At 39.8% G+C, this 21455-nt stretch overlaps 2 protein-coding genes across 5 annotated transcripts in view; both read left to right on the plus strand.

Annotated features, from left to right (window-relative positions):
* Positions 1-1941, plus strand: part of USP15 (ubiquitin specific peptidase 15) — a 60528-nt gene extending 58587 nt beyond the window's left edge. For all 3 annotated transcript variants that reach the window (XM_036400709.2, XM_036400710.2, XM_054514866.1), the window contains one exon: positions 53-1941. In XM_036400709.2, the coding sequence (XP_036256602.1) occupies positions 53-238 (186 nt within the window). In that variant the 3' untranslated portion in view covers positions 239-1941. The remainder of the gene's footprint in view (positions 1-52) is intronic.
* Positions 1942-12534: 10593 nt separating this feature from the next.
* The window catches only part of MON2 (MON2 homolog, regulator of endosome-to-Golgi trafficking), a 66108-nt gene continuing 57187 nt past the window's right edge, over positions 12535-21455 (plus strand). For both annotated transcript variants that reach the window (XM_036400597.2, XM_036400599.2), the window contains exon 1: positions 12535-12731. In XM_036400597.2, coding sequence (XP_036256490.1) covers positions 12621-12731 — 111 coding nt within the window. In that variant the 5' untranslated portion in view covers positions 12535-12620. The remainder of the gene's footprint in view (positions 12732-21455) is intronic.

The following is a 21455-nucleotide window of genomic DNA, read 5'->3' on the forward strand; positions in this document are numbered from 1 at the left end:
TAAATGTTTTGTTTGATGCCTCATGAACATAATGTTCTGCCCTCTTTTACAGTCCAAAGCAGCGTATGTGCTCTTCTACCAGAGACAGGACACAATCAGTGGAACTGGCTTTTTCCCACTTGACCGGGAAACTAAACAAGGTGCTTCAGCTGCCACAGGCATCCCACTAGAAAGTGATGAAGACAGCAATGAAAATGATAATGATATAGAAAATGAAAATTGTATGCACACTAACTGATGGGAAGAACTAGAAGCCATAAAAGAGACTCTCTTACTGGGGATACGGATTGAAAGAGTGAAAATGCCCACCAAATTAAGAATAAAAATCTGAGATGGGGAGTTTCAGATAATAGAATGTAAATCTTTATTACATTTTAACATGTGCAGTACTTGAAGTGAAACAATAAAAACTTAAACAGAAATTGTCTCTAATGCATTTACAGTCTCATATTCACAAGGTATATATAGGAAATCACAAATAAACCCCTTTTAAGTTTTCTGCTGCTGTTCTGATGGATTATGTTTTCTTTTGTTTTGGATGTGAATTAATAACTAAAATAATAAATCTGTGGACTTCTGACATTTACTTTCCTAGTACTGCAAGAATACTACTGCCAAGTCTAGTTTCTGGATGAATATATACATGTTCCTTAGGCTGCCAACAGAGTACAAGAAAAAATGTCATAAATACCTAAAGTAGTTTTCTTGAAACAACAAGTTTTTGCTTCTCCCTATTCTTCTTCTTTTGTTTTAATTCGGTCAGAATAGAAGAAATAGCTTGAAAAAGGTGTTTTAACCTTTTGTGACATAGTGGAACATCCAGAATATTACGTTTATCTTCTGCTGTGGAACAGGTTCTAGATTTCATGCTGCATTAACAGAAAGGGTTTTCAATTAAATGTAAGTATCCGTTGTTGCTTGTTGGAATCTACTCTGCAGACATAATTCCTGTTATCTTGCTTCTAAGACATGCATAATTTTTTATCTGGTAACAGTCCAAAATTTAAATTGTGCTATAAGTTCTCTCTCCCCAGTTTTTGTAGTTTGACAGCTTGCAAACCACTCTGTATTAAGGTCAGAGTTAATAGTATTCTGTATCCATAGTAATGACTGTTTATCAGGCTTAGTTGAGAATTTTTTCAATATGACCTGCCTTTAAAATGTTAATTGACAAAATCACTTTAAAGGTAGGCCTGTTAATTTTCTTTGTGTGTTCCGGATGGAATTCACCATAGCCTTACAGTGTATCTGAAAAGGTAACTCATAAGAGAATTGGCATTTGCATGTTCAAGTCAGAACCTGTACAGTATATAAGGCATACAAACTCCAAGTTGGATTTCAGTTAACTGTGTTCAGGGGTCCAGGATGCCAAAATAAGTGTGACCGTTTGAAATATTTTTTGATTTGCTGCTTTCCCTTTGATCTAGTTGGAAGAATGTATTGTTGATTTGCATACAATACTGCCTTTGAGAGGGGCTCTTAAATGTGGGGGCACATGTCACATATCTACTACCTGGAGAATTGCTTTGTGTCCCACTGTTTAAAATTAAAAAAAGAAAAAAGCAAAAAGTATGACGTTCTTCACTTGAACTAATCAAATACAATAGGTTATAAATTGTGTATTGTAAATAAAAGTTCACTCTGTGAGTGCACATTTTGGTAAATTATTTATTTATGTTAGCATTAAAAAGTTTAAAAAATTGCATTTGACCAGGATATAAATGAGATATGTTGGACATGGCTTTGCTTTATACCTTGATATTAAACTGGTGTTTCATCCTGGTATTTTAAAGCTGCTTTGAGGTTTTTTTTTTTTAAATGTAAACTAACCTCCTGCATGACAGAGGTTAAAATTTTGTCTGCACTTGAGTTCACTTGGGTTTACATTTGAAATGCGCATGTTTATTTATACAGATTTCAATAAAGCTATTCAAGGCCTTATTTAGTGTTCCATTTTGTTACAAATTCTCTTCCCACGGTGTTTGTGTCATGGGTAGTCTTTGTCTGAGACAGATTCTCAGTTACAACCTGGTTATGTAATGACCAACATAGAACAAGATTATTAGGATTTCAAGTAGATAGTATATATAAAAAGGTTTCTCTCTTCAGGCCCTCAAACATAAGACTGTAAAAACAATAATGTCATAATGTTGTTCGTTTGTGAAAGTAATACTGGAACAGTAATCAAATGCAAATACACTAATTGTGAGATGGCTGGGAAATGAGAGAATATATTTAAGATTAGACAAACCTAGGGGGTTGGTGGGGTGGGAAGTGATACAGGCTTTTGGAAGCAATTCTAGAGAAGTGATCAGCTCTTTGAATAACACATACAAAGAGCCCCCCCTATATTCATGCTCCCATTTTTCCATATGTTGTGAGCCTAAAACTTGTTTGGAAAAACCACAGAGAGCAAAGGATCTGATTTGACTTACCAAAGTACTTTAGGAGTTTGTAGATTGGAGCTTTAATATCTGATAACTCAGAGGTCTAATGTACTTCGTTCTCCCTTTGAAAATGCAAATAAACACACACATATGGAAAGTTGTATTTGAAGGAATGTACTTACCTACTAATAATTGGATCGTCCAACTAGAACTTAAAAGGATATTGATCGAAGTAACATTTAATTAGGAAAAAAAGTACATAGATTCTTTTGTTGTTGTTATAGTTAATTCAGCTTCCAAGATTACAAACACACAGTTTGTATAATCAGCTTCCTAATCAGAGATAAAAATCATTAATATCTCTATTTGAGTGTCTCAAAGGTTTCTGGGAGTTCGGTCATTTTATAAAACACATTCATGTGTAAGATACAGTTCTTCCAGTGTGGACATGCTTTAAAGTACAGAAAGTATATTATTCTTTACCGTGTTTATCAAAAGTTATTCTCATCATTTATATGGAGAAGAGAACCCTACCACCTGTTAAGAATCATGTCAGATAAAAATCTGCCATGCTTTTTTTCATCAAAAAGTTTCCTGTCAGTAAGTATCAGCATAAACTCTAAAATTACAAGATTCAGTTAACTTTGTTAATGTGACGGTCACAGAAACAAAACAGAGTAGGAAGCCAGAGACAGCTTGCAATTCCCACTTATTCCGTGGATTTTGTGACAGCAATATGTAATTTAAAGCCAGGCTGGGAGGGAAGGAGAGATAAAGAAACACTGCCCAGGACCTCTTGTTCTAGTTGGCTTCAGTGTTCTGCATGTTTTGGTACAGATAGCTCCATGCTTTGTCCACCTAAACTGAAGTCCCACCTGCCTTCCTGGCACACTGAGGTGAAGTTTGCAGCTTACTTTAGAGCTGATGAGAGGAGAAAACTGTCAGATGTTCCATAGTTAGATGATGTGGAAACATCTGCAGCATTTACAGCTACTTGCTATGGGAAGGCCACAACCACTTCTAGGTTTCCCAGAAGTTAGCCCCCTGTTTTGGAGTGTAGTGTATTTTTTCAAGAGATTTGAAATCTTTAGAGGGGAATCTGTACAGCACGCAAAGAAATTAATTGGCAAACCCACTAGGTTTTTTAAAAATTTATGCTGCTTTCTTTATGTCAGAGTTGTAGTTGCAGGGTATGCTTTTTCATTGTTTCTAAGTACTACTAACTTTGACAAAATCACCATAAATGTAGTGAAACAATAGGAAAACTGTATCTGATAGAATAAGCATATTCTTAGTCTGCAGGCAAATTGCTCTCTTCAGATTTTTTTAGTTCTCTTTCCCTGGGGGGTAAACATTGTAAAAACAGTTCCAGTTCTCTAGTTCTAAGATTGCATGCTTTACTGGCATCATGTTCTCCTGAGACAAGCAGAGAGACCTGTCGTACTGAAATTACATCTTGGAATAACATGGAAAGCCAGAATAGTCTAAATGTGACAAATTTATTTAGGGAGTCAACTGAGGTGCTATATGCCAGGTAGTGTTAACAGTCATCCTGGGCCAAATTATGCAACAGTTAATACAGGACTCTATTGATAAAGAATTCACATCAGTCTGTATGGTTTAATAAAAGGTAAATTTTGTTATTTGTCAGGGCAGTAACTGAAATAGACAGTTGGTAATACAGATGTGCCTAAATTATTATAGTACTTGGCACTTAATTGTCACTTCAAGTATCACAATACTCTCATCAACACATGAATGTTCCACAGTATCATCCAACACAAAGTTTAGGAAATTGCCAACAACCTCAAAATAATTTCCATTAGGAAGTCATTGTGGAATAGAGATGTTGTTGAAGAAGTTGGTGGCACTTGGTCTTAAATTAATGTTTTTATTCAGTGTGCAAAATATTCAGATCATATCTACAGCATGTGGAAAGCAGTAAGCACCCCTACATCCTCTGTAGCCCCAGTGAACAAGCATTCAGCACTGAAACAGTGGCACAAGAACTAGTCCTTGGATACATAAACAGAAATGAGAAATTGGCTTAATCTTTCTGGGTCTCCGGTAAGGAGCCTGTGAAAATACACTATTTGAGTTCCTACCTTTTCAAAGTTTGGATTGTAACCTGGGACACATTATAGAAAAAAAGTTACAACCCCAGAGTTTGCACTAACAGATGGGGAGAGGAAGAGTTACTTTCTCAGAAAAGTAACTTTCTCAGACTACTCCTAGGTGCCTCAATTTGCATGGGACACCTTATGAGTGGGGACTTAACTCTATGCAGGGAGTCTTGGAGTGTAGGGAAACATTCAAATAACTAGTGGTTCAAAACTGGAACAGGACAATCTGAAAATAGAGGTAAGTGTGGGAGTCTTTATGCAATTTTTTAAAAAGGAGAAGGAAGACACTGGCAGAACAACCAGCAGAGGCAAGTGGTGGGTTGTTCTATTAACTCTGGGCTACATGCCTTCCCTGGGCTACAGAGGGAGGCAGCTGAGAGGTGCAAAGGCCCTTCCCCTTCCCGGATGGAAACTTAGTCTGAGTCATCTGAGCCACCTGCCCCAGCTTTGAGATCTTTGAATCCATAAACATCCTGTTCTTTTGAGAGGAATGTTCCTCCCTCTTTAGACCAACTGTACCCATTAAAAATCACTTGGAAGTTTTGAGTGGAGGCCTGAATAGATATGTATTTGCTCCGTGCTCACCATGGTTTGAGGGAATGCCTTTACTCACTAGTGTTATAATTAATTAACAGGGGAATAAAACCCATGCTCTTGTTCAGCATAGCAAATGGTATGACTTTCCTTCCCTTCTTTCACCATGGCTTCCAACTTAAACCCATGAAGCCACTCCAAACTCTCGTGTTAGACTGTCCTAGTTCTGGCCAGGGACATGAGGGATGGAGCCTGGAGCCATGTGTGCATGGCCAAGTCATTGTGCTATTCCATATAATCTTACATCATGGCCAGGGGCAGGGAGAGGGCTCTTGTTTCCCGGGCCAGGGCAGGCATTCCTATTTCCAGGGAGAAGTGGGGTAACAATTGTCCTGACCAGAGGGTTTCTCTACCATTGTTTTCCATTGTTTTGGGCTTGGGGGGAAACAGGGCATGAGGAGGGGCGGAGGGACATTTTTTTCTTTGTCTTGGAGCTGTGCAGCACCAAGTTGGGTAGCTCAGTTACACATTTTTTGTATGTAAATCACCCTCCTTTTTGTCTACATTTGTTATTAATAGTGTTGCTGATATTGTACATTTTCTTATCTCATTGCTGTTTCCAGCTGTTCTTACCTCAGGATCTCTCTTTTTTCTCTCTCACTAGAGGGGTGAGGAAGAGGAGCACCTGTGTGGGGCTTAGTTTCCAGCTGGGCTTAAACCATGAAAAAGACCTTTGACTTATTATCATTTCCTCCAAGTAACACTTTCCCCCCATTACAGCCTATACCAAAACATACATCTCCCTTTTCCTTCTTTCTTTTCCATTCTGGAGGAACATCCTTGCCTCTCCAGGACAATTTCTGTTAAAACAAAATGACCCATTCCAGACATGCCCCTGTTGAAAAATTAGTAATTCCTTAAAAATGAAAATTAAATCCTACATATGGTGCAATTGGTAAGAGGTCTGCAACCAGCTCTGGAGGCATAAAGGCATTTTCCAGAACACAACGAATGCTTGTCTGGAAAGACTTCAGATGAGCTATGCTTGTTTTCGACATCTGTCAACATTCTAAAATACATATTATGCTCTGGGTATTGTATAAATGTGGCTTTTGCCTGAGAAGAAAGTCTGCAAACACAAGGGACAGTAATTACTGACTCTGTATCATCTATACCTGTTAAAAGCAAATACAAATAACATATTGATTTTAGGTATAGGAAATAATGTCTTAGCAGATGTCTTCAGAAAATTTCACCTTAGCTATTTATATAATATTTTTGAGATAAGGTAGTGCAGATTAAAAGATAAATCAAAGAAGGCTGTAGTACTACTTAATATGGGAAGTATTAGGTTATCCTCTGTGTAATCTTTGAAATTCTCTTTGCTTTATGTCACGGTCAGTCGGAAATTGTAATTTAGGAAGCTCATTTTTATGATTCACATTGTTTCTGTAATATCAGAGAGGAAGAAATAGTGCAGAACTGTGAGTGTATGTAAAAATGATGAATCACACTAAGACAAGCCAAGAGTATGGACAAGCCTATACTGCACGAATAGAAAAGAGGAATGTAATGAGAAAGTAGCTGTAGGATACTAGTAAGGAGGTGGTAAAGGATTTCAAAAAGGAGCAGTGTCCTATGGCTAAAAAAGCAACTACTGCAAAAGTCATTAACAGGCAACTAGAAATTAAAATCTTCTATAGTGGTGGTTTGTCTTGCAGAGATACAACAAAAATAAATTTGGTTTCTAGCAATAGATTTAACTTGTTAGTGAAAGATAATGGTAAACCAGTAGAAAGGAAACAGTCTAGAGGTGATTCCAGCCCATTATAAGGATCGGGAACTGAGTTTCTAATAATTTTTAGGAACTAGTTTACAAAGGAAGGTTTAAAATATCCTGAAGGAGGGGGAAAAAGAATGACAGAATCAATTAGATTGGAAAAGACCTCTAATTGAACAGCACCATATCAACTGGATCATGGCATTAAATGCCATGTCCAGTCTTTCCCTAAAATCCTTCAGTGACAGTGACTGCATTACCTCTTTGGACAGCCCATTCCAATGTCTAATCATCCTTTCTGTGAAGAAATTCTTCCTGATGTCCAACCTAAACCTCCCCTGGCACAGCTTAAGACTATGTCCTCTCATCCTATCACAAGCTGCCTGGGAGAAGAGGCTGACCCTCACCTGGCTAAAACCTCCTTTCAGATAGTTGTAGAGAGTGAGTGACCCCTGAGCCTCCTCCAGGCTAAAGAACCCCAGCTCCCTCAGCTGCTCATCACAGGACAATGAAGCATCAATTTCTTTGAAATTCTACTGTTGGTGAGGCTGGTTCTGGCTTTCTGTGATCTTGCCTCCAACAAACTAAGACATTCAAGCCCACCAGACATTTGTATCACCCATGACAAAGTGTGGCTGAGTGGGTCAGGAGTAGAGCCATTAGGTAAAGAATCTATCAATACTTACTACATGTTAACTTCTAATTTTATAGTTGTTTATCAAATGTTCTTAGATCATGGCATGGTTTAGTTAGTTATGACTGAAGCAGGGAAGCAAGGCCCTTAGAAATAAACAGCCATAGGAATCCACTGATGACCATGCTGTCAAAGGGAAATAAGGTTTCAGACTGGCTGAACAAGTTTTACATCCCACTTCATCATCTGTTCAGTAGCTCCAGGGCTTGGCTCTCAGGTGGAACACTGAGTATTCAGACCTGGAATTTCCTATGCTCTACCCAGCAGGTTGCCAAGAGCACATCCATGCACTGGTGTGAGGAGACAGATTGTTAAGGTGGTAAGGATGGTCAGTGTTGGGTTTTTCTGTGTAAATCATGCAGCATCTCCACATTCTGTTTTTCTTTTTTCTACACTTGACAGAAAAAATATGTATCATGTATGGGCTGCATTACACATCATACAGGGAAAACTCAGAGATGAACAGATATTAATTCTGTTATTTGTGTAAGGGAATGAAAGACAGATTCAATTTAAAGCACAGAGTAATGCTTGTTTCCCAGGCCAGCCACATACTTTCTGTGTGAGCTGGAAAGTACGAAGGGCATGGGAGATGCTGATAAAATTTTGTGATTATTGTGTCTCTATTGGTCTGCTGTTACATTGCCAGCTCTAACACAGCAATAAATTAATTCAAGCATTGGACAGCAGTTCTTTCTCACAAAAGGTGTTACCAGGTTCAGCTGATTCAATTATCAGCATGCAAAAGGCTAATTAAAAAAGAACAACAACAACAAATACCCCACTGCTTTGAAAATCTGTTTGGACAAAATTCAAGCAGGAAAAATTGGAAAAATGGCTTTGCTGGCTGGTTACATGAGAGTCTTGGAAACATCTAAGCCTCTGGTCAAGAGATTTGTGTGTAGGCTCTGGAGTTCTGCACTCAACAGGAAATCACTGCTGAGTACCTAGTACACATCATAGGTCTGACATTTTGGGCATTGTTGCTTAACAGTGCTGTGAGTGACCTTAAACAAAACATGACATAATTACCAATAGTTTGCTAATGGCAAAGAGGATGATCCCAGAGAGCAGCTGGGATTGCTTTTTTAGTTGACCAAATGAAATAAAATGTGTATTAGCTGTAAACATACAAACAAAATGGGTACCAACATGTAAACATAAGCTCACTCCTATGCAGAAAGGAACACAGGCTAAATTAGTGAGCAGTTTACACTGGAAAACATACTTTTCAGTCTGCTGGTAGATCTAACTTCCTTGCACAGCCACATCCTAAAGGAACAAGGACTTAATTTCTATTCCCTAAAAAAACCCTGAAGAATACTATATACTAGGGGGAAGTTTATTACTTCTTTTAACCCATTTGTGTCACAACAAGTACTCTCTTGGCCTGCTTCTTTGGTCTGTAATTTAAGGAGCTACTGAATTGTTCACATAGTAATGACCTCCTTTGTGCTTACACAGACCAATACAATGCATAGTTTTTATAAAAGGCTATAGGACATATTTAGTATTAATCCATCTCTCACTGTCTTTTAATTTAAAATTTAACTTTGTCCTTTGATATCAGTATCTATGCTTAATCTGAGACAAAATTTTCTCCATTGTGATTCTTAACTCTGCAGTACAAAAAATCACCAGAGACATCTGCAAACACCTTTACTTTTCCACACAATTGTTTTTTCATATCCTGAAGTTAGTTTAGTACTGTAACTACTGACAGATTCATATCACTTACAGAAGTATACAGGAGGGTAGGTAAAGTGAACTCAGAGAAAAATCACAACTCTTCCCATACCAATGAAACCAATTCATTGCCACAGTGAATGAAATCTGATAATTTTGCCTCTGTACAACATGATGACAGAACCCTGTTCTCATATACAAAGCCTGCATCTGCATACATCTGCCAGGATGGGCTATAACTAGGACTAAACACCTGAAATTAATACAGCCAATGTTTAATCCAATTAAAAGGACTGATGCACATCATTTGGAATGAACATGAGCTAACTTAATGAGTCACAACAAGTCTCATGAGCATTTTTGTTGCTAATTAGAGCCATAAAGCTACAGGGAATTATTTCAATCACCCACTGCCCATCACAAAATTACATATAATTTAATAACAAAGCAAACCACAACATAATAATTGCAGTGCAATACAAAGTTAGCTTAAAAGCTGAGAGATAAGCCTGAGATGCAGGCAAATGTCCTATTCCCAATTAAGTCAGCCTAACAGCTAACTAGCATTCTTAACTTGCTGGTCAAAAATGTGCCCTCAGAGATGTCCACAAACACTGTGCCACCTTCTGAATCAAAAGTGACTTGAACTGTAACCAGGGTATTTCAGTGTACAAAAGACTGGCAAGCACTTCTGCTGAGGGTTAGGACTGCATGCAATAGAATCTATTGAAATGAAATGCAACTGCAGAAGTCACATTCACAATCAAATCAGTGTATCTTAAAAGGATCCTGGCTAGTTTAAACAGTTTAACTGCACTGATTTAGGTTAACTGATAAATCTCTGCATTTACAAAAGGCATACATCAAAACGGTGAGAAAGATGACCTTGTTGTTTAAGAGACATGTCTGAGATTTGGGCACATGTTCCCAGTTCTTGTATTCAGCAGATCCAAGAGGAGTTTTCAATTCTACAACTGTAAGAATTCTACAAAGTGTAAGATGCATTTCCAAACTCATGAACAATCTGGCAGTATTTGGCTGGCAATGCTGAGCAGACTGAGTGTCTAAGCTGGTAGTTGAAAAGATATGTGTGATCAATGTAAGTGATATCAAGTGTGCAAACAAGCAGACAAGTAGATTCAGGGAATATCAATGTGTCCATGGCTTACTATACAGTAAATCTGTGGAAAAATCTGAACATCAAAAAGGAAGTAAATCATTAAAGCTTACCTAAGAAATACATGTGCATAGTCAATAATTGATTAATTAATTAATTCTCCTAGCTAATCATCCACGTTTCTTATTAAGGTATTTGGACTGGTCTGTGAAATGCATCAGGCCTGAAGCCCAGAACAGATGCACTAAGATGGGAAAATCCTTAGGAAAATGCTTATTGATTAAACACATAAATCTTTCTACTAAAGACAACAGTCTTGCTCTTTTGTTGCTGTTTTATTTTTTTTTTTAAGCAAGCATAGAAAAATCAAAGCTTTTGAGAATAAACAAACCAATGCACTTTGAAAGTATAACAGTATTATAGAATCATGTTTGATTTTATTGGACACAGGGGGTGAAATCCTAATTCCTTGTCTGAAGGCACATAAAGCTGAACTATCTAATTCAATTGCAGCAGCATTACACACAGTTTTAAAAACTCACATCCATGTATCCAGTACTGCCAAGCTAACAGCCAGTATATTGAAAATAATACAAAAATAAAGATCTTAAAATAACAAATTAGTTAGAAAACAAGACTGCACTCTTTGCTTCAGAAAGCACCCCTAAAGATTTATGTATACAGGTACAGTCAATGCTGTGCCAGTGGGAGCCTGTTTACTCTATCATTTGCAATGGTTCTCACAGTAAATGAACTCAACATACAAGTAGGGATGCTCAAGTTTATGAAACATTTTTACTTTTTCATTACAAGACAAAAACCCCAATATATTAGACCATTGTCTGAGTAAGACTGAAGACTTTCAGGAAAGTCTAGAGAAAAGCTGTTACTCAAAATTTTTAAATCAAATGGCAGTTAAAATTTGTCCTTCATTTGGCTTCTTCATAATTTTTCTTTCAAGATTCCCAGGTTGGAAAACTACAGCATGTCAAAATTTGTGGATGTTTCCCAACTCCCTGAGTTTATAGATGGAGAACAGAACCATGCTGCATAACATGTGGGCAGCCAGCACAGTACAGCATTTGCAGTACCAAGAATATGGAAAAAAAAATTATTGCAGAGACCAAAATCTTTGTGAAATGTTAATTGTTATGGTGAATGATGAATGGTATCCTCCAGAAGGAAGCTCCCAGACAACCATCAGGCCTAAGCTCCCCTGCATTATAAGTAACAGATACTGAAGAGCGTGTTCGAGTTGTTCAGGAGCCAGCCTTAGAAATGGGTTAAAAATTGCTGGTATGGAATTCCGAGGGACACTGCTGGTGACATGGAAGGTACCTGGGACCCAACCATTTCACATGCCCTCGTTTTTTCCCTGCCTGTATTTATCTCAAAGCTTCTCAATGAAGGGTTCACCCTCGCTTTGCTTGGAGGAGACCATGGAGCGCTGCGCACGCCCAGGGGCCGAGGAGGGCACAAAGCTTCACTCCTGCTGAAGAACCACAGAACGACGGGCAAGGCTGAAAGGACCACTTTGGGTCATCTCGTCCGATCTCCGTGCTCAAGTAGGGTCACCCCAGAGCACATTGCACAGAATTGTATCAAAACGGTTCTTGAATCTCTGGCGAGGGAGACTCCGCAAACTCTCCGGGCAATCTATGTTTCAGAGCACACTCACTCGCATTGGAAAGAAAGCAAGAACTTCAGGATTCTAAAGAAAAGCAGTGTACCTCGCTTTTTGCTTTTTTAAATCAGACGCTCCTGAGAGCGGGACTTGGCCACAGGGGACCGACCCCTGGGGCCGCTCGGCGGGGCTGGCGGCTGCTGAAGCCCAGAGAGCTTCGCCACCTCCTTCCTCAGTGACCCTTCGCGAACGCCGCAGTTTGTCCCCTCCCCACGGCAGCTCCCCGCCCTCGGCCAGGTCCCGGCGCCTCTCCTGCCCCTTCACGCCGACCCAATAACACTGCGGGGAAAGGACCCCGGGGAAAGAGACCCGCTCCCCGGGCCACGCCCGGCCCAGCCCGGCAGGACGGCTCCGGGTGCCGCCTCCGTCCCTCCCTCCCTGCCTTCCTCCCTCCCAGCCGGCGGCCGCCGCTCTCCCCGCCCCCGGCCGTGTGTGCGGAAGCTGCCGGCGCCCGGGATTGTGGGAGCGGGGGGGACGCGGAGCGGGGAGGGGACGCGGCCGGGGCCGGAGGGTTCCGGTGCGGGGCGCAGACGTGTCGGCCGGGGCCGCGGAGCGACAGGCGCTGCCCCTGCCCGCTCGGAACAGCGCCCGGCCCGGGGCCGGCCCGGCGGCGCCATGGCCGGGACCAGCAGCCCCGAGGCCGTGAAGAAGCTGCTGGAAAACATGCAGGGGGACCTGCGGGGCCTGAGTCTGGAGTGCCGGAAAAAATTCCCCCCCGTCAAGGAGGTGAGTGGCGCTGAGCCGAATCAGGCCGGGCCCTGCTGGGCTGAGCTGGACGGCGGACGCCGTTCCGGAGGGGCCTCTCTGGCCCCGGGGCCGGGCCGGAGCGGAGCTGCCGGCGAGCCCATGCTCCGGTACCCAGCCCGGTGCCGTTCCCGCTGAGCTCCGACCTCCGCGGCCGCGGGCTGTGCCCAGATGTGGCTGTGCCCAGATGTGCCTGTGCCTGTCGCGTGTTCTGTGGCTGCTGTTGTCAGTGCGCTGCCGAGGCGGGGGCCGTGGGCCGGGCTGTGCCCCTCGGGGCTGGCGGACAGACCGGCTGTCGACGGGCGAAGCGGGGGCGGCCCCTCGGCGCCCTGGGGGGAAAACACAAAGTTCGGCTCGGCTGTCTCGGCACCACGGAGCGAGCGGAACTCGCCCGAGGCGAGCTCGGCGCTGGGGCTTGGCCGCCCCGAGCGAGCGGGGAGCCCGCCGGGCGGGCTGCGGCCGAGGAGGGCCGTGCTCAGCCCCGGCCGGCCCTGCGGCTGCCGTGGGAGCCGGGGACCCCTCAGGTCTCCCCTCGGGTCTGTGCCTTGCCCCTCTGTCGAAGGCTGTGGTGCCCGGCCCCGGTGCCTTACTCCTCAGCATTGCACACCCGTGACTGCCGGTGGGAGCTGTGGCGGTCGCTCGTCATCGCTACCGCGTCGTTTTGGGGTTGTGTGGCTTTCCAACGGTGTGGGCACAACTGAGGAAGCCTGGGAGACACAGAAGTTTGGGTTACTTTTTTTTTTCCTCTTCTTAAGAAATCCTTTAATATACTCATTACAGTAGGACTGTGTGTTTTGGTTTTGAAACGTGACTTTATGCTGTGCAGCCTGAGACCTCAGTAATCTTGGTGAACAGGATTATTTTAATTGAAGAGGAATCCGAATTTTTCTTGCTAACTTAAAATATACTTTTTAACCATATGTTTTTCCGTTGTTTTTATAGAGTTAGTTTAACTTTCTCCCTATCAGCAGTTTGCTGCTTCCCCTTTAAAAAAGTTTTCTATGAAATAGTGGTAAGAAAAATATGAAACAATCAGGTCAGATTAAGATGCAGCCCCAGAAGCATCTGAGAAAGGCATTGCATGTGTTATGTGACTTAAGTTCCAATTAAGCGATATAATATTTAATGTTGTACAAAGTAATATACACTTTAACAGCTGAATTGAAGCTAATGACTGTGCTTGTTTGGAAAGACATGAGGTGACACACTGTAGCAGAGAATGTTGTGTACTATTTTAGTTTACAGAGGAATGCTGGTGTGTTATGTGAAATTTTGTGTGGTCACAGAAAAACGAGAGCAAGTTACAATCAGTCCTGACGAATTGTGTGTGGTCACATGTAAATAAGAAAAAACTGCAGTCAGTAGAACAGAAACTTCTGTGTGTTTGAAGGGAGATGGGAGTGCTGCTTGCACTCCCTTCTGTCTATTACTGTGTGACTCTTGTTTCGTCTCTGAACAAGTTTCCCCACTGTGTTAACATTTATTTTCCTCGAGATCTCCAAAGGACTTGGGCAGTGTCGTTCATAAGCTAGTATTTTTAGTAATGCTTCATTAAGTTTGCCATGGCTGAATATTAGAGTAACTACTGCGTGTACTTCATACTTGTTCAGCACGTTTATCATATTCTTGTGTAAGCTCAACCTTTGTGTTGTTCACTTTAAATTGACAGCAATTTGTATAGCTTTCTTCATTAAAAGCACTTAACAAACTTTTTCACAATTGTTTGGGATTTGGATAAGTTTATTGGAATAGTACTGGAAGATGTTTATGAGGAGGTGGAACTTTCTGCTGGGAGTTGTGTGCTCTTACAAAGAGTCTGAGGTGAAAGCAGTCTTACAGTAGGATGCATGATACAGTTGCAGGAAACGATCTTACTTCCTCACTTCTGGAAGCCCTTTTTTGTTCTAGTTTTTTTAAAGAAAATGGGTGTCCTTTTTTTGTCAAATCTCAGCTGCTTAAAGAGATATTTTAATTGCATTCTTTTGGTCTGATCGTGATTAGATTTGGCTAGAATGATCAGAGGAATGCCATATTCTTCTTACTGACTTGAAACAGCACCACTTTTTTAAACCATGTTTAAATACTGGCTTTTAAAAACAGATTCTTACGAGCTCACTTTTTAACTTGCAGTGTAACTAAACTCTCCCACATGCATTGTAATTTATGAGTTTGTATTGCAGTTGATCTGTATGCTTTCATGTCACTTACTGAGCTTACCATACTGGGATAAAACTATTGAAAAACTCCTAGTCCCAGATTCATAGTTATGAGATGTCTATCAAAGTTGTTAGATTTGATAGGTACTTTATAAAGGTAAACTGTTTTTCCTAATCTTTCTAGTGTCTGACATAGTCAAAGATTTTGCTCACAGTTGTTATCTTCAGCCACTTGTAAAATGAACTGTCTGTTCTATTTTTGGTTTTTTTTGTTTTTATATTAATAGTATTAAAATTCTACAAAGTGAATTTAGCTGATGGGTTTGCTGTGATAAAAGTAGTAATGTACTTCTCAGTTCTGGTTTTTGCTCAGATGATTAACCTGAGTAAATTCTTTAACGAGTACTGTAAGGATTTAGACCAGTTGTATGATCAGAAAAATAGAGCCTGTTTTATTAAAAGGGGTTTAGTTTTCACTCTCTAAACACCTTTCTAAGGCATATGTTATTACAAAATTATGCAGAATCTCTTAGGTTCAGAGACCCCAAAACAATATTAAATGATTCTTTGAACAGGCATGTATATGACACAGCTGAAGTTTAGTGGAGTTCTTTTGGAGGAGGAGGATTAGGGTGGGGTTTGTATACAGAAAAGAAGGGGACAACCAACCATGGGATCTAGATCTTATACTCAATTAAAAAGTAGAAGTGAGTTCTTAATGAAACCTTATTGAAAATGGAACTTGAACTCTTCAATGTTTTGAGGACTTTAATTTCATTTTTTCTGTTACTGTGAGTCTGTAAAGTTTTCTTAGTAGGTCATGTTCATGTGAAAATTTTGTAGTTTTAAGTCCAGTAACTTAAAGCTGTAGAGTCTGAGGTTTTTGCTGACTTCAATAATCTGTTAAGAAATGTTCAAATTAGTGAGTTTCTCCCATTGTTAAACTTGGACACAAATATGGCCAACTTCCTTCCCCTTAGTTAGAGCTTTTAACTGAGAAATAACAGGATGTTGGCTCCAAAGTATCCATATGTTGTCTGTGCTCTATGTTAACAAATAATACCAAAGTAGGATTTTCCTAGGTTATGCCATTTAAGGCTTTAAAAATAGGAGCTGCAGAAAGAACCTGAAATTGTATTGCTGACAATGTTTGGGGTTTAAATAACATAACAGACTTATTTTTCTAAAGGGTGTGGAGAATACCAGTTACTATTACAGTTGAAGCCCATTTCTCTTTGTTGCTAGATGTTTTTTATGTTTGATACTTCCTCAGATCAGCAGTGACTACAGAAGTGTACTAGGCATGAATGCTATACACTATGACCAAGAAGGGATATGGTGACTATGTCTCTGATATACCAAACCTGTTTATACTGGCAGACATGCAAATAATGACATTGCTGGAAAATATGTTTGTATTTCCATGATGTATTTCTGTTGCCCAATTAGAAAAGTAGATGCCAGCCATGGATGGGATAGAAGCTCTCAGGGAAAATGTAAATAAAACACTGTCTTTTGGAGCTTGCAATTACAGAGGATGAAACAGTCTTTGGTAGAGGCATCAGTCCTCTTGATGTTATCTCAAATAATCTGGTGTTTCCCCTAGAAAACAATACTACTTGATCATTAACACATAATTTTTAATACAGTGGGCTCTGAGATTTGCTCTGTACTATAGAGTATTGCAATGCTGCTTATGCTGCACTGAATTGCATGCTGCACACACAGAGCTTTATAAACTGTTTTGACTGGAGTTTTGGTATTGTGTGCTGCATTTGGGGAAAGCTTGTGGTGCTCTCCTTAGTGAACTGGAGTAAGAATTTTCTCTTATCACTGAATTGAAGATGGTTTACTGTCCTAAATAGGTTTACCTGCTGTTTCTTATTACAGAATGAAAATACTGCTCAGTAAACTGCATCTGATTTGGTTAGATAATTCCACTGCATTAAAAAACTTAGAAATACAAGGGGAAAATACTTATAATTGGCAGAAGTAATGGAGTTAAAATGAGAAATAAGTATACCCAAAAGTTTCTTGCAGCCTGAATTCCAGTTGTATGTAAATCCTTGTTGTTTACACAGATCCAATCAAGCAGTCGCAACTTTCTTGTAGGCTTGTGGCTTGTATGCTCTGTGTTGTCTCAAGTTCTCAAGTCTTTTCTTGACTTTTAAATAGCAGTAAAAGCAAAATGAGTTTAAAAAATACCACCAAAAAACCCACAAACAAACCAAAACCAAACAAACAAACAAAAATAACTCTTATCCAGCTCCCTGCACAGTTTCAGGCACATCTCTGCTGGTAGGAGAGGGGAAGGCAGAGGGCTGGCAGTGTTGGGGCAGACAGGGACTACTGCATCATCCCTTGGCAGGATCAGCTTGGCCTGGGCCAGGGCTTGCCCTTTTCTTGAGAGCTCTGTAACATGTTGCAGGTGCTTGTATGTTTTAGGGTCTTTGTTGCTGTAATAGGGCTGGAAAAAAGGTTGTATTTGACTTGCCTCCACTGGAAGAGCATCACAGAATTAGCTTTGAATATTTTGATCAATAGAAGTGCTCTCTTGAGTCTCTTGGAAGAAAGCTTTTGGTAGCCTCACTGTGCTGTTTCTTTACCCAATCCTTGTTTGAAGGAGCAGTATTGCTTTTACTTAGCTACTTGAGTTGTGCACCTTTGGCACATAGACATCTTTTTGAAACTGTATTGTAATTTGCTGTATCTAGGAAAAAGAATATAATCCAATTTTGCAGACTTACTTTTTCTTCTTTTATAAGTAACTCTTCTTGCAGGCAAGTAGTCTTACAAAGCTCATAGGGTAAAAGTTAAAAAGGTAGGATTTGAGTGATTTCTGGACAAAGCAAACTTTGAATTATTTAATTGCAGTAGATGTGGTGTGGACTAGCCTGAGGCAAGAGATGGGATTTGCCGTTACTGAGAGGCTGTGTGTTGTGTTGTGTGAAGATGAGCATTATTCTACATTTCTTCCTTTAGGGTCCAGTCTTGTTTGCATTGAGTGACATACATGACAGTTCAGTCCCCTGGGTTAAATCATTCTTGTTGAGGAATGATATGCCAAACACATTTTAAAGCTAATGTAATTGGGAAGCTTGTTCTTTTTAGAGAACCTCTGATGTCATTGGGTAGCTGTGTGAAACTAAACATGAGGATGAATTGCAAAAGGTAAACACTCATTAAAAAGATACAGATCAGTTAATTTAGTGTGTAATGTCAAAGTGATCATTAGGACTCCTAATGCAACTGGAAGGAGCAGTTAAAACGTGTGAATATTTTTAGCTGTTTGTTCTGTAATGGTGATAATATTTTAGAAATTTTGTTGAATATAGGGCAGTCGACATACTGCAGAAGGCTAAGAAAGAAATTACATGCTGAGCTGTCTTGTGATATGAGCATCTGAGTCACTTGATGTACTTCTAGCATTGAATAGTTTCTGAGTGCTCTGCATTCATGCTACTTTAGTGGTAAAAGGATGAGCCAAATGATCCTAGGAAAGAAGAGATAAACCATTTTCTGTAGGAGTAACCAAGTTTTTGGGTTTCCTGCTTTATTTTTTGAATAAAATGGTTTAAGTAATTCTGACACTATGGCCCACAGGGAATTCAACCTACACTGAACTTTCCAGGTTTATTTTCAGGTATTCACAACATTAAAAGGATGAGAACTAGAGGGTTTTGTTTGTTGGTTGGTTTTTTTTTAATGGGTATTCACTTAAATGTGTTTTAAGGGTTCTTTCGAAATAGAGAAACAATGCTCTGTAAAATGTATGTTGTCATACTTAGGCAGCTTGCACTAAAGCATGTGTTTTGTGCATGTGACTGGAGATTACTCTGTAGCATTCTTGAGTTGCCAGCCCATAGCTGAACTGCTAACTTGAAACCAGTAATCCTAATATCTTTTTTAGTTTCTTTTATAATTTCTGATCTTTACCATTTGCTGTGTCTGCTAGCTTCATGTTTGGAGTCCATTAATTTTGAAGTGATTTTTATTAATATTGACCTTTATACAGTAGTATTTTTTCAAAATTATGTTTTTAAAAGTAAATTCTTACAGTTACAGGGGAAATCATCTATTCAGATGTGTTCTAAGCTTCGTGGTCCATTGTAAATCATAAGTTTCATGTGAGCATTTTAGTCTGTGAATAGAAATGTCACTTGTTCTGAAGTGATTCACATAAGGCACACAGGTCAAGCTTCTTCATCATGTAATGCCTTGAAATGTAATGAATGAAGAAAATTGGTAAAACTTTCACTATATTGGTCTGTCTTTCTGCTTTCCAAGTTACACTTTTCAGTGCAGGATAAAGTTGCCTGATGTTGGGTATCCGAGCTTCATTGATTGTGCAGAACACCTACACACTGGGTGTTCTGCATTGCCACTTGAGATTCAATAATGTTTCCTCCTTGGCTTCCAGCCTCTGGTCCAGAAGAGCTTGGGTCTTCTGGTGTCTGCGTGTAGATGTCTTGGATACAGAGGCCTAAGCTTAGACCTCTGCATTGAGCCCCTGCTAGTGGGTCAGCTGAATTAGCTTAAGGAGAGGCTTTAAGAATTAAGGGGCATTCAGGAGAGACAATCTCCATTGTAACAGGAGTCTAAATATTTAAATTTGTGCATCTTAATCTCTGATTTAATTCTCATCTGCCTCCGATGGCTTCTTGAATATTATACAGGAAACTTGCAGCAGAAGTTGGAAATCCTTGGTGATTCCAGTTCTCAACTAGTGCCTAAACTGTGAACTGTTGTTTCCCTTTACCAGGTGTCTGGCAAATGGACATTGCTGACTGAATATAGTACTTGTGGCAAATCCTCAAAAGTTGCCTGGTCCCATCTGTTGTGCTTGGGAAGCTGAAGGCAACATTAGTTTGAACTTCAAGTGTATGTCTCCTGAAGCTCTGAAACAGGGTGTTGTTTTATTTTTAACATAGAATGATAATTGTTGTGTCAAAAGTATGTAACTACATTTCAAGTGCAAGTGCTCTGTTTCAGTGGTTTAAAAACAGTTGTGTAGTATCTGAATGGATCACTCAGAAATCTCTTAATGCTGGACACGGGCTCTCTCAGAACATCCTTATGCTGCATAGGTATCTAATGTATTATATGCATTAGATATATACATGTATATAAGGTGTTATATACATTAAGTACCTATGTAGTGTAAGGGTATCTTAAGAGATATCCTTATCCTGAGAGATACCATGTATAATGTATTTTACATACTATTTAGGTATCCATATAATTTACACAGAATACAGTACAACATATGAGGTACATCCTTGCTCTCTCTGTTGAAGAGAGAAGAAGAACTTAAAATTTGTTGCTATGTGGCTTGTGTTTCTTCTCTTTCAGGTGTTAGCTTTTTTGCCTTTCTGTCTACATTAGTGCAGTTCAGTAATGAGTTGGTTTATGTTATGCCTTGTGATTGGATCTCTTAATTTATATGTGATGCTCTTTCCAGCTGAGGTGTAGTATTTTGACTGTCAAATGAAAACTTGTGGTAGTAAGTATTTCTATTTGAATATCTCTATGTTCACGTCAAGTGAGGCATCTCCAGAGGCAGCAGCTGGCAATTCTGGCATTAGTGATGGTTAACCTTCAGCATTCTGAATTGGCTACTGGTACTGCAAACTGACAATTTCAGAAGATTAATGGGCCAGAGGAGTAGTCATTCCTGTTGTGACTGAGCACTCTGAATATGAGAGCAACTAATATAGTTGCACTAAAGCTGGAAATGAACAAAGTTGTGTGTTTTTGAAAAAACAAAAACTGCAATATCTTAAATCTTCAGCTGGAGAAGAAAGTGTATGATAAAATCTGTTAAAGCTTTTTTTTTTCTAATTTATGATAATTTTGTAACAAAATGATAAATTGTTCAGTGTAATAAACCCCTGTGAGTGCACAGCAATGTCAGATCAAGACTGGCATTTTGCCAGTTTAAATTACATGTAAAATGAGTATACATAAAAGAGAAGGGTCAAAGCAGGGGTTGTACTCAGGGGGAGGAAGACAAGAATACAGGAGGCAAGTACAGTGCTTTTTCACAGAAATGTGGTACACTTGAGTGCTTTCATGAGACTGATTTAGTGAGGAGTTTTTTGTGTGTTCTTTTTAAGCAATTGCTTAGCAGTATAGTAATGGTCCAGAATGTGCTTTTGCACAGCAAGCCAGAATAACAATGAAGTGAAACTCTACTTTAGACAGGAGGACCTCTTATCTAAACTGTTGGATATAGGGTTAGTGTCCCAGTTGGAAAGGCAGACAGTCATGGATAGAAAAAAAATGCTCTTTTTATTTCATGTAATAGATATGGAAGTGACTACAGGTAACATATTACTCTCATCCAGTCTTAATAAAAGGTTGGCAAACAATGTAATGTAAATACCAATAAAAATCATTCTTTCTGAATGCTTTTCTTTTGAGAATAGAGAAATCAATAACCTGTGTGCTAAGGACTTCAAATGTTAAAACAATTTTAGTGTCTCTAGAGATAGCAATTTGCTCTAATGTACAATGAAAACACAAATGGTCATTCAAGAGCACTAGCAGT

This window comes from Molothrus ater, chromosome 5, assembly GCF_012460135.2.
Source record: "Molothrus ater isolate BHLD 08-10-18 breed brown headed cowbird chromosome 5, BPBGC_Mater_1.1, whole genome shotgun sequence".
Taxonomy (NCBI): Eukaryota; Metazoa; Chordata; class Aves; order Passeriformes; family Icteridae; genus Molothrus; species Molothrus ater.